This window comes from Maniola hyperantus, chromosome 18 (assembly GCF_902806685.2).
Source record: "Maniola hyperantus chromosome 18, iAphHyp1.2, whole genome shotgun sequence".
Classification (NCBI taxonomy): Eukaryota; Metazoa; Arthropoda; class Insecta; order Lepidoptera; family Nymphalidae; genus Maniola; species Maniola hyperantus.
This window is the reverse complement of record NC_048553.1, coordinates 7,658,778-7,677,583: the sequence shown is the minus strand read 5'-3', so window position 1 is coordinate 7,677,583 and position 18,806 is coordinate 7,658,778. Positions and strand designations below refer to the sequence as shown.

Sequence of the window (18,806 nt, the reverse complement as noted above, 5' to 3'; positions counted from 1 at the left end):
TTGCTAATATCGCGTAAAAAATGAAAAAACGAAGAACGCTTTTATCTGTGCAGAATTTTCCGCGTCTTATTCTTGGTAGAAGGGTAAATTGTATATAAAAGGAAAAGGTGACTGACTGACTGATCTATCAAAGCACAGCTCAAACTACTGGACGAATTGGGCTGAAATTTGGCAGGCAGATAGCTATTATGACGTAGTCATCTGCTAAGAAAGGATTTTTGAAAATTTAATCAAAATTCAATCCCCAAAGGGGTTAAATAGGTGCTCGAATTTGGTGTCAACCTGGATTAGTAATAATTATCGTTTCCTTGTATTCTTAGACTTCTGTTTCGAGCAAGTAGACAGTGGGCCGTGCACGCAGCTAGAGCAGCGCTGGGCCTACGACTCGGCGCGCGGCGCGTGCACGCAGTTCCAGTACGGAGGCTGCGGCGGCACTCGCAACAACTTCCCGTCGCTGGAGTACTGCCAATATTACTGCTCACCAGCACAAGGTAAACTTTCCTAAGTTCGTCAAAAGTTTGTTGTGGACTTCTTCTTAGACCAGGGCACGTTTGGACTCGTGGCTTTAGATAACCTCACTTATTTTAATGTGTTGAGACTTGAGATTCAAAAAATGTACAATCCTTTGAAATAAAGAAATTCGGTGCTCGTTATTACGCTCCCAAATTTTCGCTTGTCTCTTAAATAAATAAGTTTTTAGAATATGGTGCCATTGTTCGTAGATATTTGTCAGTTGCCGATGTTGTCGGGCCCGTGCGACGCATCTCTGATGCGTTGGTTCTACGACTCAACCACTGACTCCTGCAGTCAGTTCACGTACAGTGGATGCGACGGAAATGAAAACCGGTAACTACCTACTTCCTTTATATCTCGTTTTTCCGCGAGACTAAAAATAAAAATCTGTGTTACAAAGCCCTTTCATATGATACCTACCCCACTTGGTATAGTACCTAATCTTACTTTGAAAGTTGATAATACTAATTCTTTGTTCATGTACACATTTTAATTTTATTTTTCGTGATGTAACCACAAATTCACGGTTTTCGGAATTCCCCCCTTAGGTACGTGTGCTATTAGACCTACCTACCTGTCAAATTTCATGATTCTAGGTCAACGGGAAGTACCCTCTATTTTTCTTGACAGACAGACAGACAACGAAGTAATCCTATAAGTGTTTCAAATTTCAATCTTTTTTACAATTCTAGGTTTAATTCGTTGGAAGAATGCGAACGACAGTGTAGATCAGGGGCTCCTGCCACAACCACTACTACTACCAGCACAACTATAGCGTCTGTAAGTATAAAAATTGCACTCTCTTGTTTTAGTCATCGTTTTAGCAGTTCTGTTTACTCTGGTAAGATTACCTGTCTGCATACTTACTTAATTAATTGACTGTCAAAATTCATATCTCAAAAGATCTTCCAGTTCATCCAGTTACTCATTTGGATCAAACGTCGCTACCACCAAAATCAACTATGCACTGTTTAAACAAGGCCATTCCACCCTCAACGCATTCTCGTTCTATTGCCATACCACAACCTACGAGATACTTCATACAGTCGGTCGACAGAGACGTCTAGACAAAGCAGTCCTGGGGGTCTCAGGGGCGAAGCCAGGGGAGTATTGTACCGATCAGCGTAAGTTGGCAGAACAAACTTTGACGGTCCTACCACAAAATATTAAACAAGCCTTAAACGCGAGGTTATATTACACCTACTTTATCATGCAAAAACTTTCAAATCGTCGATTCTGTCATCAGTTTTTGTGATAAGACCGTCCTTTGGACTCTAATGGATCAGTCGTTTGAGTATGGTGGTGCTTAACCAAAACATCAAGAATGTTGTCTCACTGTGGCCATAATATGATGATTTTTGTGTTTAATATAGGAAAACATACCACCCGAGTGCCAAGTGTCACCGTCTCTGGAAGAATGTAGGGCAGCTGGTGAGGTGTGGTATCTGGACCTGCAGCAGCGCGCCTGCGTGGTGCACATCAACGCGTACTCCGGCTTCCTCTGCAGGAACACCGGAGTGTATACCTCGCAGGAAGCCTGCGAACGCTCCTGCGGTGCTTTCCGTGACTTAGGTCAGCATTCATTCTTGGAATACTAATTCATGCCGCGAAACTTTATTCTAAAGAATGATCGATTGGACTTGTAAATTATCTCCAGCTCCGTGACACTGCTCAGACACTGAGTTGAGCATGTTTCGGATGATCTTGTAGACCGTGAACGTGATTAGTGGTCTTTAATATAGCTTATCCTAAAATAATAAATAATTCTAAAACCATACCATGTATTGTTCATCTACTTTACAGATGACATTCAAATAGGTGTATAAAGTCATTCAGAAAAGGGGCCCTAAATTAGGATGTTCGAATCATCTTGTAAATTTTAAACCATACCAAATATTGTTTATCTACTAGATGTATGCCGCTACCAAGTGGACCCTGGTCCATGCGAGGAATTGATCCCCAAGGTGTACTTTGACTATACGACAGGCCGCTGCGCTCAGTTTGCGTACGGCGGCTGCCACGGCGGACCTAACCGCTTCTCATCCATCGAGGAGTGCGAGCAAGTCTGCCGACCTCCTGTGATTGGTAAATCTACTTTTTATTTATGAGTTCAAGACTGATTAGGGCTTGACTATGGGCTGATGGAGAATTAGTAAAAAAATCAGTATTTTCCTTCCTTGTGCATTACTTCCATGCCAAAAACTTTGGTTCTGTGTATTTTAAATAGACACCCAGAAAATATCATCATATTATACCTACGAGAAGAAGAACGTGGCCAATCATTAAGGAAATGCAGGCTTGCTCGTTGAGGTTCTGCAATCTTTTAAATTCTTCAAGTGTAGAAAATCTCTTTAGTAGGTACATTAAAAGTTGTATGTTGTTTGATTAGATCCATGCAATCAGCCGTCGGAACAGGGTGACTGCCAGGCCTACGTGTATATGTGGTACTACGATGCGGCGAGCGACGAGTGTGGACAGTTTGTCTACGGCGGCTGCAAGGGCAACGATAATAGGTAAGCAGCAAAAACTGCTAAAAAGTTGACTAGGTCATATGCGGTGGTTTGCGTTTGTTGACGCATAGTGGGACTTATTAGTCAGTCAGTTTCAACGTCAGTCGCGACTACGATAAGATCCCTGCCCCGGAACAGGGCAGGTCTCTTTTTACTAAGTAGGCATACCTACACTTGACTGCAATCACACCAAATAGTAGGAAATGATGCAGCCTAGAAAATGCCTATTCACTCTTCGTTTGAACGTCCCAATATTGTAGCTGGCGGGAAAATGGAAGCCGGAAGGGTATTCCATAATGTCGATGAAGGTGCATAGGCAACTATTTGGTGAACTAGTCTGTACCTATTTCTTTTCATACCCGCAGTAAGTATTGACTGACTTCAGTCGAGACTATGATAACCACGCCGCGCCGCTCTTTTACTCCCACTTTAATTTTCGTAACGGCAGGTCAAGATAGCAATCGGGGAGGGATCGCACACCCGCACAGCCCCTGCGCTAACCCGGTGTGGGCGAGCGCGGATGACGTGCAGGGCGTCCCCCCGCCTCATACCCCAATTGCCATCTCGACTTGTCGCGGACTATAGTAAAAAATGTTAGAGTGTAGGTTTTTACTACTCTTTTACTACTTTTTTACTACTACTTTTACTACTCTTTACTGTATATTTTGTGCTAATATTGTACGTACTCACAAGGTTCGAAACGCAACAAGAATGCGAAAACCGGTGCAAGAAGCGGACATCTGTTGGCATCAGTTTTGGGAGCAGCACAACGACGCCTTTCACTACCTTTAGAATAACGAATCCATCCACTACGATTAGTCCATTTGGTCCTAACGGATTGGTAAGTGTGGTGGTGAGGTGAATACATACACAATTTAATCGGTAAAACGTAACAACTTGACCTGTTAATTTTTTTGAATTTTGTAGGATGTTTTTATTTTCTTCAAAATCAAGGTTATGATTCTAGGCCCAACTCCTTTAGTTCCAATTTACGCCGGCCTTACCTGTTTACATTAGACATGAACTAAGCAAAGCCTCGCTGGTTTGACAGTGCAGCCAACTGTAATCTAAGTTAACTGTTGATTCAAATGAAACTTTTGAAATGATCTGCTGGAAACGATGTTCCTTTTTCTATTAAGTACCTACCTATATTGACATTTCACACCAATCCTGATGAAGAGTTTATTTCTTTATCAGGATAAAAGGTTACTCGTGGTACTGATGGAATAACCGTTCGTTTTGTTTGTTTCACAGGATAATCGCTTCGATACACCAGAGTGTACAAGCCCCTCATCAGTGGAGCCTTGCGGTGCCAGCGTCACGGTCTATTACTATGATACGAATACACAAGCTTGTTTAGTCGGCGACTTTGGTGGTTGCCGTCATCCAAACAGCTATCGAACTGAAGAGGAATGTGAGAGGAGGTGTGGAGCCTTCCGAGGACTCGGTAAGAATAAAAATATAGGTATGGTCTTAGCTGATTTCCGTGACTTCGTCAGCGCTTATTTAGGTTTTTAAAAATCCGCTGGGAACTCTTTGATTTTCCGGGATAAATGATAGCCTATGTTACTCTCCAGTGTCTTATACTATAGGTTACTCTGTTGTGAAGTGATTGAAGGACAAACCAATAAACGAATACACTTTCGCATTTATAATATGAGTAGGTATATTGATCACTCAATAATTTGCGTCTCAAATCAGTCAGATACGTCAGAAGGTCTCTTCCTAGCTAAGTAAAAAACAACCAATTCTTTTGCTTCAGACGTATGCCATGCCACTCTTGATCCTGGCCCGTGTCTGGCCGCAATCACTAAATATTACTGGGACGCAGTATCAGGCCAATGCTTACGTTTCGCATATGGAGGATGTCACGGCGGACCCAACCGTTTCTCAAGCGCGGAGGAATGCGAAGAAGTTTGCAGAGCGACCGGACCAGGTACGCGGAACCTCTTACAAACGTTTCTTAATATTCTAATCCAATCTATTCAATATTCTTACCAACTTACTGAAGCACGATTCTTAATTTCCCTTGGGGATTAACTCCAGCTTCACATAATTTAACTGAAGTAGATTAGTATTCATAAATCCATTTTAACTTGAAAGCACACGCTAAAGGAAAAGATAGACAGGAAAAAAGGTCTTAAAAACTGAGACATGACCGAAGAAAACACATTCTGTTTCTTTTTTAGCGTTTAAACTACCGTGAGTGATTTCCATTATAAATACTATCTGTTATGTATAAATACATTCTGTTTCTATTGAAATTTAAAAAAAAATCAATTTTAATTTAAATTTAAATTTAAAACAACTTTATTGTTAATAGATTTACAGAGAGTAAGAATACAGGATACACTTAAAAAACAAAGGGCGACCTTATCACTAAAGTCAATCCTACGCAACATAATATGTGGAAGAGGAGAACACGTTTGTTGCTGCTGTTGTTGCTTGTCTAACTTTTTCATGCGAGTCTGTGCTAGAAAGTAACAAACATCTGCCAGTGTATGTGGCATAACGCTTCGGGGCTGGGTACCGGGTACTAACGGAGTGAGGTGGTGGGGGCAGAGCCGGCGTGCCTGCAGCCGGTGTCGACGGGCGAGCTGGGCTGTCAACTGTCGTCCCGGCGCTGGTACTACCATGACGTCTACGGGGAGTGCATCGCCTTCGTCTACTCCGGTTGCGGAGGCAGTGAGAACAACTTCCCCTCCTACGAGTCGTGCGCTGTCGCTTGCAAGAGAGCGAACCCCGCCGGTACTATACCATCATCGCTTAGCGCAAGCTTGCTCTACCACGCTCTCGATGCAGATCAAGACCAATAATGCACCCTCGTGAACCGCCATCCGTTTCCACGGCACGATAGTAGTGTTTCTGATCATCCGTATCATCCTAAAGCTGCCTTTCTCTCGTTCACAGCTCATACGAACTTTGATAAGAAAGCACAGAGCTTGTACCCTGGAAACGGATATATTATCCTTTTTTATTTTATAACCAAAGGCTCCGACAGGATTTTCAAATAACTAAATTCATTCGGAACCAAAGTCACTAGCATAAGAAAATAGACTTGACACGATTTGCGATGGAGTCGGGCCGAGCAGAGTGTTAATTGCAATTTCATTATGGTTACAGCATTCAAAGATTTTTAGAGCGGGTAGAGCGGGAGTGGAACAAATCGTGTGTTCGGCTTCCGCTGTCACATAATCACCGCTTGCACACTTCCCTTATTTCTGGCTTTAGCGCTGTATTCACTTCAAAATGTTGAACACCACCATGTTATTTTGTTCTTTTCGCTATAGCGTTGAAAAGTACGAACTGTCGTCGTTTTGTAAAACCACAGATCATGTAAGTATGTAGGTATTTGAATACTAGACCTTGATTCTCTTTGATATTAAAATCGCATAACTACTTACTAAGACGTATAGGTACGCGAGAAATGCATTCTGTGATAACTGCGAAAAAGATCTTTGACTTGCCGTCGAACTATTATTATCAATGTCATCGTGCTCATCATGACCTGACATCTTTTAGGCAGATGTGACTCGATTCATGACTATTTGCCACGTCTTGTTGGCTTATGTACGTAGCCAGCAGATTTGATATGGTCTGACCATTGCATGGCGTTCTGGTGTTTACCATCTGTTACAAGGTCGGCAGATAATGCTTTCGAACCTTTCAAGATTCAAGGATTTGGACTGGACGTTAACGAGCCAGTTAGTGACTGAGTCAGGGCTTTCCATTTTAAATTATTTCCATAGGTTATGCGTTGACGAAAATTTTAGAAAAATGGTTGAGTCCTTTTCTTCCGGCGTGACGATGAACATTTAAATCTGACTGTGTCAAAGAGGATCAGGAGCCCGTTTTTCCAGGCGGATCGTCGTCGTCATTAACAATATTTAAGCCAAGGTGGCTGACATTGGGCCCGTCCACAGAGCCGAGCGAGAACGAGGTGTCGTGTGACGGCTACGTGGCTGAGTGCGAGGCGCTGCGCTGCGAGTACGCGGTGCAGCGCACGCGCACGGCGGGCGGCTGCGAGCGATGCGTGTGCGTGCCCGTGGACGTGGACTGCGCGCCGCTACGCCAGGAGTGTGACACGCTCAAGTGCAACTACGGCGTCGAGAGGACCACTGGCGATGATGGCTGCGAGAGGTACAGCATAAATAAATATTCTTTTATTTGGGACTATAGGTACTTAGCGAAACCACAGTACCTACACAGTACAACACATAGAAACATACAGAAAAATATCACAAAATAGGATCACAAGGCTTTCCATGCATTTCAACTGAGAAAACCGCCGCCATTGCGTAGCTCTAATAGAACATAGTATAATTAGGTACGAGTATAACAAATGCCGCGATCTTCTCAGCTGAATTACAATATGATAAAAACTTTGTTAGGACTCTAATTGAACATGAATAGGCAGATAGATGATGAATAGGTGAATTTGAAAGGGTCGGACCCCACCGCGCTTTTATTCCAATAAAAGTCTTACCATTATATAAAAAATGGAAAGTGGTAAAACGACCCTCAGCAATGAGGAATACGATTGGTGTGGAAGTCTTAAGCATAAATAAATTTATTCTGCCTTTGGATTAGATGCCGTTGCCTCGAGCACCCGTGTCTCAAGACTCGCTGCACGGCTGAGGAGCGCTGCGTGACCACCGCCTACAGGGATGCCCTCACGCTAGACGTGCGGTACTCCGCCGAATGCAGGATCGGTAAAATATCATTATATTAATAGTACAAGTTTTACAAAACAATAAAACTTGTATTATTTGAGCAGAGATGATGCACAGCATCTGTGAGAGTGCGTGGTACTTCCCTTTTAGTTCTTCCACCAATCAGAGCGATCCGTCAAGTTGTCAACCAATGAGAAGCACTTCCGTTCGTTGTGAGTCACGTGGTCACAGGTAGGGGGCGCTCGCCCTGCTTTCCTCATAGAAGTCTCTCACCAGGAGGCCTTATTGGGATGCTGTGCATCATCTCTGCTCAAATAATACAAGTTTTATTGTTTTGTAAAACTTGTACTATTATTCGGCATGTGATGATGCACAGCATCTGTGAGAGACATGTCTATTAACTCCTGGTGACCACCAATGACGCTATGTGAACAAATGATACACGGGTGTGATCTATAAAATAAACAAGTGACAATAAATCTCTAATCGCAACGGCAACTGATAATTATTGTATTCTCAATAGAATACCACATCAAAATCAAACCAGTATTTATGTAAGGCGAGTAGCATCAAGATAACATTTAACCTAATAGTTTATAAATCAAACAGGCTCAGGTTAACAATAAAATACACCTAAGGCATCCTCTCTACGCCAATTGCTACCAGAGTGACTGACTTTAATATGTAGTTAGAAAAGACAGTACGACCGTGCGTACACTTCCTGGTGAAGCCCGTATGTTGCTATCTTTAAGTACCGATCTTACTCAGATGCCAGTGACTGCTCTAGATGCTCCACGTGTTTCCCCTTTTATTGTGATTAACAAACATTTCGGACTCTGGGCTACCCGACTGTGTCCGCTTAACTCTAACAGCTTTCTAGGCCAGCAATTCCTACAGAGGGTTCCGCGAGCCCAGTGATATTTTCAATAATTAGTATCTTTTACTTAGGTATTAATATTTTGGAATAGAGCAAATATTTAACATGCAATAGAATTAACACATGTTTAAACATGTGTAGGTGTTATTATTGCACACTTTGGGTCAGCAATACCTACTATATTTAGATCCCTATAGAGGGTGCGACTGGCGGTCAGTGAGGGCCTTTCCCATCCGCGCCCTTCTTGACATTCAACTGTAATATTTTATTTGTTGCAAAATATCTGCGTAGCAATAGCTAATAAAAGGCTTATACTTTCGAGATTTTTGTAAAAATCAACGAAATTACATTTTTTAACTGGCTAGAATAGGACAGTGTCAAATGTTTTCAACTTGTACCTAATTATTTTCTGCAAGAAAACTTGCTGAATTTATATGAAATTACTAAATGATGTTCGCAATATCAGTGGCAACTGGCGGATAGGGTAGTCCACCCTGGGCCACGATAGCTTAGAAGTCTCCAAACCTGGAGAAGTGAATATTACAGTAGATTCCCAAAATGTATCCAGTAAATAACAGCTAAGCCCGTGTTAAATATTAAAGAGTTAAACAGTTACAAATGAATACCTATAGCATAGGATCGATTTCATTGTATTAAGCAAAAAATTCGCGCTCGTTTTGCTCGCGCAGATATTTCAGTATTTACATTCCTGTGTGCGTTTTCAAATCAAATAAGTAAGCATTTATAATTACAAAACTTATAAGAAATTGTGCTTGTTTCGCTCGGGACTTTTCTGATTTCCTGTTCACTTTAACCATGAGCGAGCATCATTGACTTTGTAAAAACTAAAGAAACATTTTCATACTCGCATGCCGCACAATTCTATCTCCTAAATTTTCTATTTATTTTCATGGTAATCTTTGCTGGAATTACGACGTATAAAATCAAATTACTTTTTTCACTCATCTATAAAAGTGCAGTTCCATTTGGTCATCATTTGGTTTTGTGTTCCATAAAATATGATGAATTACCTTAGGGTTGCGTGCTCTCAAAAGTTTGGGAGCCCTTGTTCTTAAAGTCTATACCAAAAAACGGGACATACATTTTTGTTAGGATACTGAAAAAAAAATACCAACCTGATTGCCTGTATGTTGCAGTATCGATTTTTGATCGGAATTCCGGATCGAATAATAATAAAAGCATTTAAACTAGTTATATAGAACTAAAATGTAACTTTGTATTGCCCTGACGGGGCTTCATGTTATTAATAACATGAATGCAAATTATCAATAAATGGGTAAATGAGTAAACATTATATGATTATTGTCCTCGATATAGTGACATAATGAAACTCTTAAAGGCGTGGGGATCATGAACGTGTTATATTACGATAAAATTGGATACATAATTATTATGCTAAAATTCATCTAATCATAAACTTGGGAGTCTGAAGTAAATGTTTGTTGTGATATTTAAAACAGAATCGTAATTCCGTTTCCGGATTCAATATCAATGTACGGAAAAAGTATGATTTAATTAGTATCTTTTCTTGTATGTTGTTTAATTTAATATTTAGGAATGTGACAATACGATAAATAATATTATGTGAATTGTCAATACTGGTAACTAATTATTCATTGTAAAATTGTAAATTAAATACTGTCAATGTACGGAAAGGGTATGATTTGAATAGTATCTTTTCTTGTATGTTGTTTAATTTAATATTTAGGAATGTGACAATACGATAAATAATATTATGTGAATTGTCAATACTGGTAACTAATTATTCATTGTAAATTAAATACTGTCAATGCACTAAGAGTGACATTATACTAAGCTATTGTCAACATACAGTTGGCAATAGCTATTATGTGAAATAATAATGTTGTGTAAACTGACAATTTAAGTCGCTTATTATTATTGTAAATTATTAATACGTAGACCATCAATGTCACTGATTTTATTATTGTAAATTGGGTGTGTCAACATACCTTTTGTCAACAAACCTAAAATAAATAATGATTAATATTAAGATCATGTGATAGTCGACATCCGCCTGGTTTGCGATGGCAGTGTTATAAAAGTACCCTACCTCGACAGAGTCTTGTACTGAACAGTCTTGTATCGACAGCCCAGAGCAAACACAGCGGACCTTACTGAAGTTAAGTATTCTTATATTTTATTATAATGTAATGTAATCATTTGCCTTTTATAGGTTACCTGTTGTAACTGTGTACCAAATATGTACCTACTACTTTACTCAACGTTCTAATGTTTTAAAAGATGTGTGTTATGGAGTTTCTTTGCCCTTTCTTCTCCATGACTAAACACCTTAGCGAAACGGGTGGTAGATTCATTTTAATATAAATAGATCAATGCTGAACAATACAATTCAATTATTATTCGACTTGGTTGGTTTTACTTCTGTATTTATCACCTACCCTCTTGTGCTATTTATTTTATACATTGAGATAAAAGTAAACACTAGGTTGTTAGCTTCTAATTATTATAGAAGCCTGTTTAGATGATTAGGATTCTTACTTTGAAATAATACAGCAGATGCTTTGCTTGATTTTTAATTACTTAGTATTTGGCCTTACCTGACAAATAATTAAATGATAACTTTCATTAGTAATCATTGGATTTAATTTATCATCACTATTAAAGCCCACTGTCTTAACTTCTCTTCTTTTACCATAAAATCTCACATCAGAAGTGGGATACGATAATTCTTTTCTTGTCGCAATACTAATACTTTTCAAATGCTTTTAGCAATCGTGGATGCGGCTTCTCCTCGAAGCAACAGGCTACTGCCTGTCATCGGCAGCACTTGGTATTGGTGCCCGATGATCACAAAGCGATGGGCAACGCTGTTGTCAGCGGCACTTGGTGCTGGTGTGACACCGCTGATCGAAACGTCGCATCGCTCCAATTGTGAAAGATAAGTGAAGTGTAATTATGTGCTGCTTTAAAGTGATCTTAAAACCACGTTTGTGGTATTGTTTCTATGAAAAAGTTTTTGTGAGGGTAATCATAAAAGATTTTAATTAGTTAGATAAACCACGTGTTGTGGTATAATTTATTTGGATAAGAATAAGTCTAGTTAGAGGTCAGATTGGCCGAACGGTTTTTGATAAAGTATATGTAGATGTGAAATCATTTAGAACGTTATGATATACCGAAACAAAAAGGTTTGCTTTTAAGAAATCGCACCGTACTTACAGCTCAAAACTTGAAGAAATTAACTTATTCTGATTAATTAAACTTAAACATAAACTATATTTATTTATTTTGCTTCTTAAAATAATTCAACTATTTGTCTTTTCTTAAAACAACACAAGAGATTATCCATTCGAACAATTTTGTCGTTCAACTAATTTCCTTTTCTTAAAACAACGCAAAGCAGATTGCCTACTCAAGTATTTTTTTTCTACTCAGTGACGTTATTATAACATTTAACATTTTTTTTAATAAATAAGGATTAAGATTACCAAACTGTTTCCACATACAAAATAATAATAATAATAATACAACTACAAATTCTTTGAGATTTCTTACATTAATTTTATTCTTAACTCTATAATATTATTATAACTTCGCTTAAGAATAATTCCCCTTAAATATAGTTGTTTATTTAATCTTCTTATGTCGAAATATCTCATTTCAAAAGTATTTTCTTTTTAATAAAATATTCTTATTGTTCCCACATATCAGCAATAAACTTTGAGGTTAGGTTGAACCTGATTTTATTTTATCTTATTATTTTGACAAACCAATCAAGTAAATAGGAACCTATTTTTTTTTCTATTGGTCATCCTACTAAAAATAATAATACGTCCTACATTTTATTTTAGGAAATACCTACGTTACAACGTGTTATTAATTTATTCCTGTTTTGAGTTTGTTTGATATACATACAAATCAAATAAAGAACATATTTATTCAAGCGGTAATAAAAAAAAAACTAGAGATCATAGGAGTTGATAGGTGTACTTGGAGGATTCTTGTAGCCAGTAAAACTTCAGCCTTCTATATTAAAGACACTTTAATTTCTATTTCTATTAATAATTAGGATACACGACAAAAGCATGGTTGCACTTAGTGCAGACCACAGACAACGACTGACTTAGAAATTCTGAGTTGCCATAATACAGTTCAACACTCCTCCTCAACCCTGAATTTCTTCAATCTCTTACTTCTACACACTATCTTAGTTTTCTGACATTTTTACCTAACTTTACTTTTACAACTTTCATATTCTGACTTTTTATATCCTTCTGTTATTCTATACTTTTTAATCTTTGACAAAAATATTCTTTGACAATTAAGTTTTGACAATTTAATCTAAAAAACAACCAATAATGTAAACAAATAAAACGATATTTATTCTTTAAATTGAGTAATACTAATAACTATTAATATTTACTAACACTCTTCTATTCCCATACAGGTTCTAAAATAATTAAAAAGATTTTTGTGCAGCGGTTTAGTCAACACATCTGCAACTTGTTCTGAAGTGTTAATATACACCAATACAATAACATTCTGTTCTATTAAGTTTCTAATAAAATGATGCTTTATATCAATGTGTTTTACTCTTTTGCTATTTTCTCTATTTTTAGCTATGTGGATACAAGACTGGTTATCTTCAAAAATAATTATACTTTCACATTGAATTTCAAGATTATTCAAAAGTCCTTTAAACCACACTGATTCCCGTGCTATCATACTTAGAGCCATATATTCTGATTCGGCAGTTGAAAGAGAGACCGTTTTCTGTTTTTGAGTAGACCATTGTACAATATTTCCATATAACAGTAAACAGTAACCTGACACTGATTTTCTATCAACATCAGCTGCCCAGTCAGAATCACAATATCCCTCGGCTACATTCTTACATGGTTTATTCTTATACACTAATCCATAATTTGCCGTCTGCTTTAAGTATCTCAGAACTCTTTTCAGGTAGGTAAAATGTTTATCGGATGCATTGTTCTGATACCTACTAAAATAGCTCACCGCAAAAGACAAATCAGGCCTAGTACAAATAACTAAATATATCAAACACCCAATTAACTCACGGTAAGGCTGGGTACAAGTATAACTTTCTGGTTTTCTAGTTTCAGTCCAACTTCACAAGGAGTAGCTACACTTTTACAGTCCTTCATGTTAAACTTTGTAAGAACTTTTTCTATATAACTTTTCTGATGAATTTTAATCATACCTTTAGAAAACTCTCTTTCTATTTCTATCCCTAAAAACTTATGAACTTGACCCAAACTAACCATTTCAAATTGTTTTTCTAGTTTAAACTTAAGGTCTTTAATTTTCTCTTCACATGCACTCATAATTAAAATGTCATCCACGTACAGAAACACATACACACTTATCTCACCATTTTCGTTTTGTAATAAGTATAAACAACTATCATAATCTGAGCACTTGAAGTTGTTTGCACACATAAACTCGTGGAATACTTTATTCCAACACCTTGGGCTTTGCTTCAAGCCATAAATTGACTTGTTAAGTTTGCACACTTTTTCACTATTATGCTGACCTGGTAGACTCATGTATATCTCCTCCTTAAGTATGCCATGGAGAAAAGCAGTTTTCACATCCAACTGTTCTATCTTTAGATTGTCATGATTTGCAATTACAAGCAATGACCTTAACGTTGTGAGTCTTCCAACAGGAGCATATGTTTCTTCATATTGTGAAGTCTGGAAACCTTTTGCCACTAACCTGGCTTTGTAGTTATTATCTGATTTCTTTCGAAATACCCATCGACTTTCTATGACTTCCTTATCCTTTGGTCTTTCTACCATAGTCCATGTTTGATGTTTCTCATGTGACTGCAATTCGCTATCCATTGCTTCTTTCCATCTGTCACTTTCTACGCTTTCCACTGCTTCTTGTAATGTCCTTGGTTCATCATTTATAAATTCTTGAGAAATGTATGCAGCATGGAATGTCTCATAGTCTTCTAACCATACTGGTCTTTTTCTTTGTCTCTGTTCCCTTTCTGTATCATTTATTTCTTGATAAGGTTCGGTAGATGTCTTTCCTGTACTTTTTTCCTCAGTACTACTTATTGATTGATCTTGCTGGCTCTTTTCTCTACAAGGCAATGGCAAGTTTGATGGTAAGTCATCTTCTTCTATGTATGTAAAAGTTTCCATGTTACTTCTTGGTTTTTCATTAAATATTACATCTCTACTTCTAATAATTTTCTTCAGCTCGGAATCCCAGAGTCTATATCCATTATCACAGTAGCCAACCATGTAATACTTCTTTGATTTCACATCAAACTTTCCATTTCTGTGCTCCTTGCCAATATGTACATATGCCTCAGTACCAAAGGCTTTTATTTTAGAATAATCTGGACTTCTACCATACCAAATCTCAGCAGGTATGACACCTCTGCTGGTTGGAATTCTGTTAATTATGTAGGTAGCACTGTATACCGCTTCTCCCCATAATTGTTTTTCCAAACTTGTGTCGGCTAATAAAGTTCTTGCCTTTTCTACAACAGTTCTGTTGAATCTTTCTGACTTCCCGTTTTGCTGGGGTGTGTAGCTTATTGTAAATTCAATTTTTATTCCCTTTTCTTCGCAATAGCTTTTAAATTCTATGTTGTCATATTCCTTCCCATTATCGCACCGAAATCTAGATATTTTCTTATCAAATTGGGTTTCTACCAAATTTACATATTTCTTGAAACACTGTAGCACCTCCGTTTTGCTTTCTAACAAATAGACTGTTGTAAAATGGCTGTAATCATCAACAAAACTTAAAATATATTTCTTGTTACCATATGTCGCTGGATTAATTGGACCGCACAAATCCGAATGAATAACTTCTAAAATTCTCTTACTTTTGTAATTATATTCTGCAAATGGCAATCTAGTCTGTCTTCCCTTTAAACAAGGTTCACATAATATTTCTTTATTTGAGTTTTCAAAAGATATTAGTTTTCTAGACTTCAATTTTTCTAACTTTCCTTTTGAAGCATGTCCAAGTTTTCTATGCCAATCATTCTGAGTTTCTGAAATGCTATAAGCTTTCTGTGCATATAATTCTTCATCTTTCAAATTTAGGGTTAATCTGTATAACTTATTTATTTTATTACCTTTTAGTATTGTTTTGTTATTCTTGTGAATAGTCAACCTATTATTTTCAAAGGTTATCCCAAATCCGGAGTTTTCAATTTTATTTACTGACAGCAGATTACACCGCAGGTCTGGCACAAACAGCACATTTTTCAATTTAACCTCCTTTGTATAAATAACACCTGACTCATATGCATTTAACACCTCACCGTCCTTGGCAATATTAATTTTAATAGGGGTCTCTAACTTCTCGATCCTACTAAAATATTCTCTTTTGTTAACCAGATGATCCGTAGCCCCAGAATCAACTATAAACTCTATTTTTCTGGAACTTTCCTGTGTTACTAATGCTTCTGAAGATGTCATAAAGGAAACCTCATCTTCTCTTTCCTTCTGAACAATATTAGCTGAGCCTTGTGCTTTTCTAAAACGGCACTGAGCCTTCCGGTGGCCCCGCTTCCCGCAATTATAACAGTTAAATGGGAAACTGCTGGTGCTGCTGCTTGGCGAATTATTAAATTTCTTATTATTCTGTTTCTTTCTTTGATTCAATATAAATGCATCACTCTCCTCTTGAGTTCCAAAACCTATTCTTTTAATTTCTTCATCTAATAATCTTTTCTTAATAAATTCTAACGTAATATCTGAACTATTTAAGGTTTCTATCGCCGTAACTACATATTGGAATGCCGGAGGCATAGCCAATAACATGTAGCAACAGACTTCACTCTCACTAGGTTGAGCGCCCGATTCTTTTAATTCTCTTACCAGTTTTTCAAAAACAATGAAATAGTTTTCAAGACCTTCCACTCCATCATATTTCTGGGTTAACAATCTTTTTCTTGTAATTAACTGTGACGCTATACCTTTCCTTGCAAAAGTATCATCAAGTTTCTTCAATAATTCTTTTGACGTTTTACACTCCTTGATTATTTCCAAATGAGTATCACTAATGCATTGGACCAGAATGTCCATGCATTTTCCTTCCTTCGTAGAATCCGGCTTTTCTTCTGATTCTGACGAAAATACGTAACTGTATAGATTTTGCGCTTGCAATACAATCTTTATTCTAAACAACCAGTTACTATAATTTGAGCCGGCAAATGGCGTGACGCCATACTTGTTCTTTTTGTCGTGTTCCTCCATTTCGCGGCGTGGCGTTCTTTTCTTTTCTTTTTTTTTAATTTCTTCTGGCGTGACCTGGGCCCATAACCATGATAGGTGTACTTGGAGGATTCTTGTAGCCAGTAAAACTTCAGCCTTCTATATTAAAGACACTTTAATTTCTATTTCTATTAATAATTAGGATACACGACAAAAGCATGGTTGCACTTAGTGCAGACCACAGACAACGACTGACTTAGAAATTCTGAGTTGCCATAATACAGTTCAACAGGAGTAAACCAAAACCTGTTTGTACATTTGGCGTTCCTCAGGGATCAATATTAGGGCCTTTGTTATTCCTGATCTATATTGATAGTATAAATGAAATAGGTTTAAAAGGAAACATACTGTTGTACGCTGATGATACATGTTTATTTTACTATGGCAACTCAATACACACAATCATCACAGATGCACAAAACGACTTAATACTACTCAATAAATGGTTTCAATAATATAACATACTTACAATTAATACCTCAAAAAAAAAAACCATATGCTACATTAAATAGTTACATATAAATATAACTACAATATATTTTCATACTAAATTCACATACATGACTATAAAAATAAAAATAAAATACAAACATATAAACATTTTTAAATATACGTGTCGCACTAGTGATGCAGTGCTGTCGTGACTCAGAGAATGACTTTTTCAGAATCGACGAAAAACTGATTATTCAGTTCCTGTTATAGATTATAAAAAAGTGCTTACTTTATAAGGTTTATAAATAATATTAACGCAATTATCATTTACATTCGCAATTTTTGAGTTAAGACTGTATTGCTCAAACAAAAAGTTTTCAGAAAGAGTAATTATTTTTAGTTGTATAGTTATTGCTGAAAATTTTTGAGTTACTATAAATAATGGTTGACTTTTTCCTTATGGTTTTGAGTATAATTTTGTAGTTACAACAATTATTTAATTTAGTTTTAAGTTTTATAGTTCCCTCCAAAAAAAAATAATTTTCACATTCAGGTTTGGACATTGATGAATAAAACCAGATAATCAAGAAAATTCAATCAGATAATCAGTTTTTATTTATAAAAAGTAATAATTTAATTTCAACAATTTCTGCCTTTTTCAACAAAAAAAAAAAACCTTCCAAAACAATAAACAAAATTTGTCTTGAATACAAAAAAAAAAAAACAGAGCCAATCAAAATATTTTTTTTTAACTTAAATAATCAGCTATTGTTGTAACTGCACAGTAATTGTACGTAGTCACTAAATTGGAGCTAGGCAAAATTAAATAATAGTATTTCTATAATAATAGTATACTTAAACTAGTTTTACATCAGTCTGTTTCTAATAATTAGCATCAAAATGACAGCAATATTTTTTATTTAAGTACTTAAAATCAACCAGTCAAACTTCGCAAGTAAGATTCATAATAGGTCCTGGGAATCATATTTTGTCGAGCAGTTCTTTCGTCTTTTAATATTTTTGTTTAATTGTTTATGCTGGTGTCAAAGCAACAGAAAAATAACGTTTGGTTTCCAGCTTCACATTAAAATTACTACCCCACTGGTCACAATTTAATTCACATTAAAATGACTTACTAAACCAATAAGGGTGTCTTAAGTGAAAATACTATTTTAAATTTCATTTCTGTGAATCGATAATAGTGTAATAACTAGAAATACACCTACACACTAGAAATATCTATTTAGGTTTAAATCAGCTATATTGTATTAACTCGAATTCATAGTTGAACTTTTACATACCTGATTCAACAATATCGTTCCAATTTGAATTAATGCGGTCTAAACAGTAAACTGTCACGTCCTTCTTCGTCGAATTTAGATGTAACTAAAGATGATGCAATATTGGTTAGGGTATCACGACAGTTAGTCAGTCACTCAAATTTGACATGTTTTGGGTTGCGACAGTGTGTCGTCGGTGCGATATATGTATACATTTGTATATACTATAAACCCTATACTTACTATAA

At 36.8% G+C, this 18,806-nt stretch overlaps 1 protein-coding gene across 5 annotated transcripts in view; it reads left to right on the top strand.

Annotated features, from left to right (window-relative positions):
- Positions 1 to 18,806, top strand: part of Ppn (proteoglycan-like sulfated glycoprotein papilin) — a 138,309-nt gene that overhangs the window by 103,051 nt on the left and 16,452 nt on the right. For 4 of the 5 annotated variants that reach the window (XM_069504508.1, XM_069504505.1, XM_069504507.1 and 1 more), the window contains 12 exons: positions 321 to 491; positions 723 to 846; positions 1,206 to 1,293; positions 1,887 to 2,085; positions 2,425 to 2,598; positions 2,903 to 3,026; positions 3,717 to 3,864; positions 4,278 to 4,470; positions 4,786 to 4,959; positions 5,586 to 5,771; positions 6,947 to 7,163; positions 7,614 to 7,735. In XM_069504508.1, the coding sequence (XP_069360609.1) occupies positions 321 to 491; positions 723 to 846; positions 1,206 to 1,293; positions 1,887 to 2,085; positions 2,425 to 2,598; positions 2,903 to 3,026; positions 3,717 to 3,864; positions 4,278 to 4,470; positions 4,786 to 4,959; positions 5,586 to 5,771; positions 6,947 to 7,163; positions 7,614 to 7,735 (1,920 nt within the window). The remainder of the gene's footprint in view (positions 1 to 320; positions 492 to 722; positions 847 to 1,205; positions 1,294 to 1,886; positions 2,086 to 2,424; positions 2,599 to 2,902; positions 3,027 to 3,716; positions 3,865 to 4,277; positions 4,471 to 4,785; positions 4,960 to 5,585; positions 5,772 to 6,946; positions 7,164 to 7,613; positions 7,736 to 18,806) is intronic. The other variant, XM_069504506.1, reaches the window with a different exon arrangement.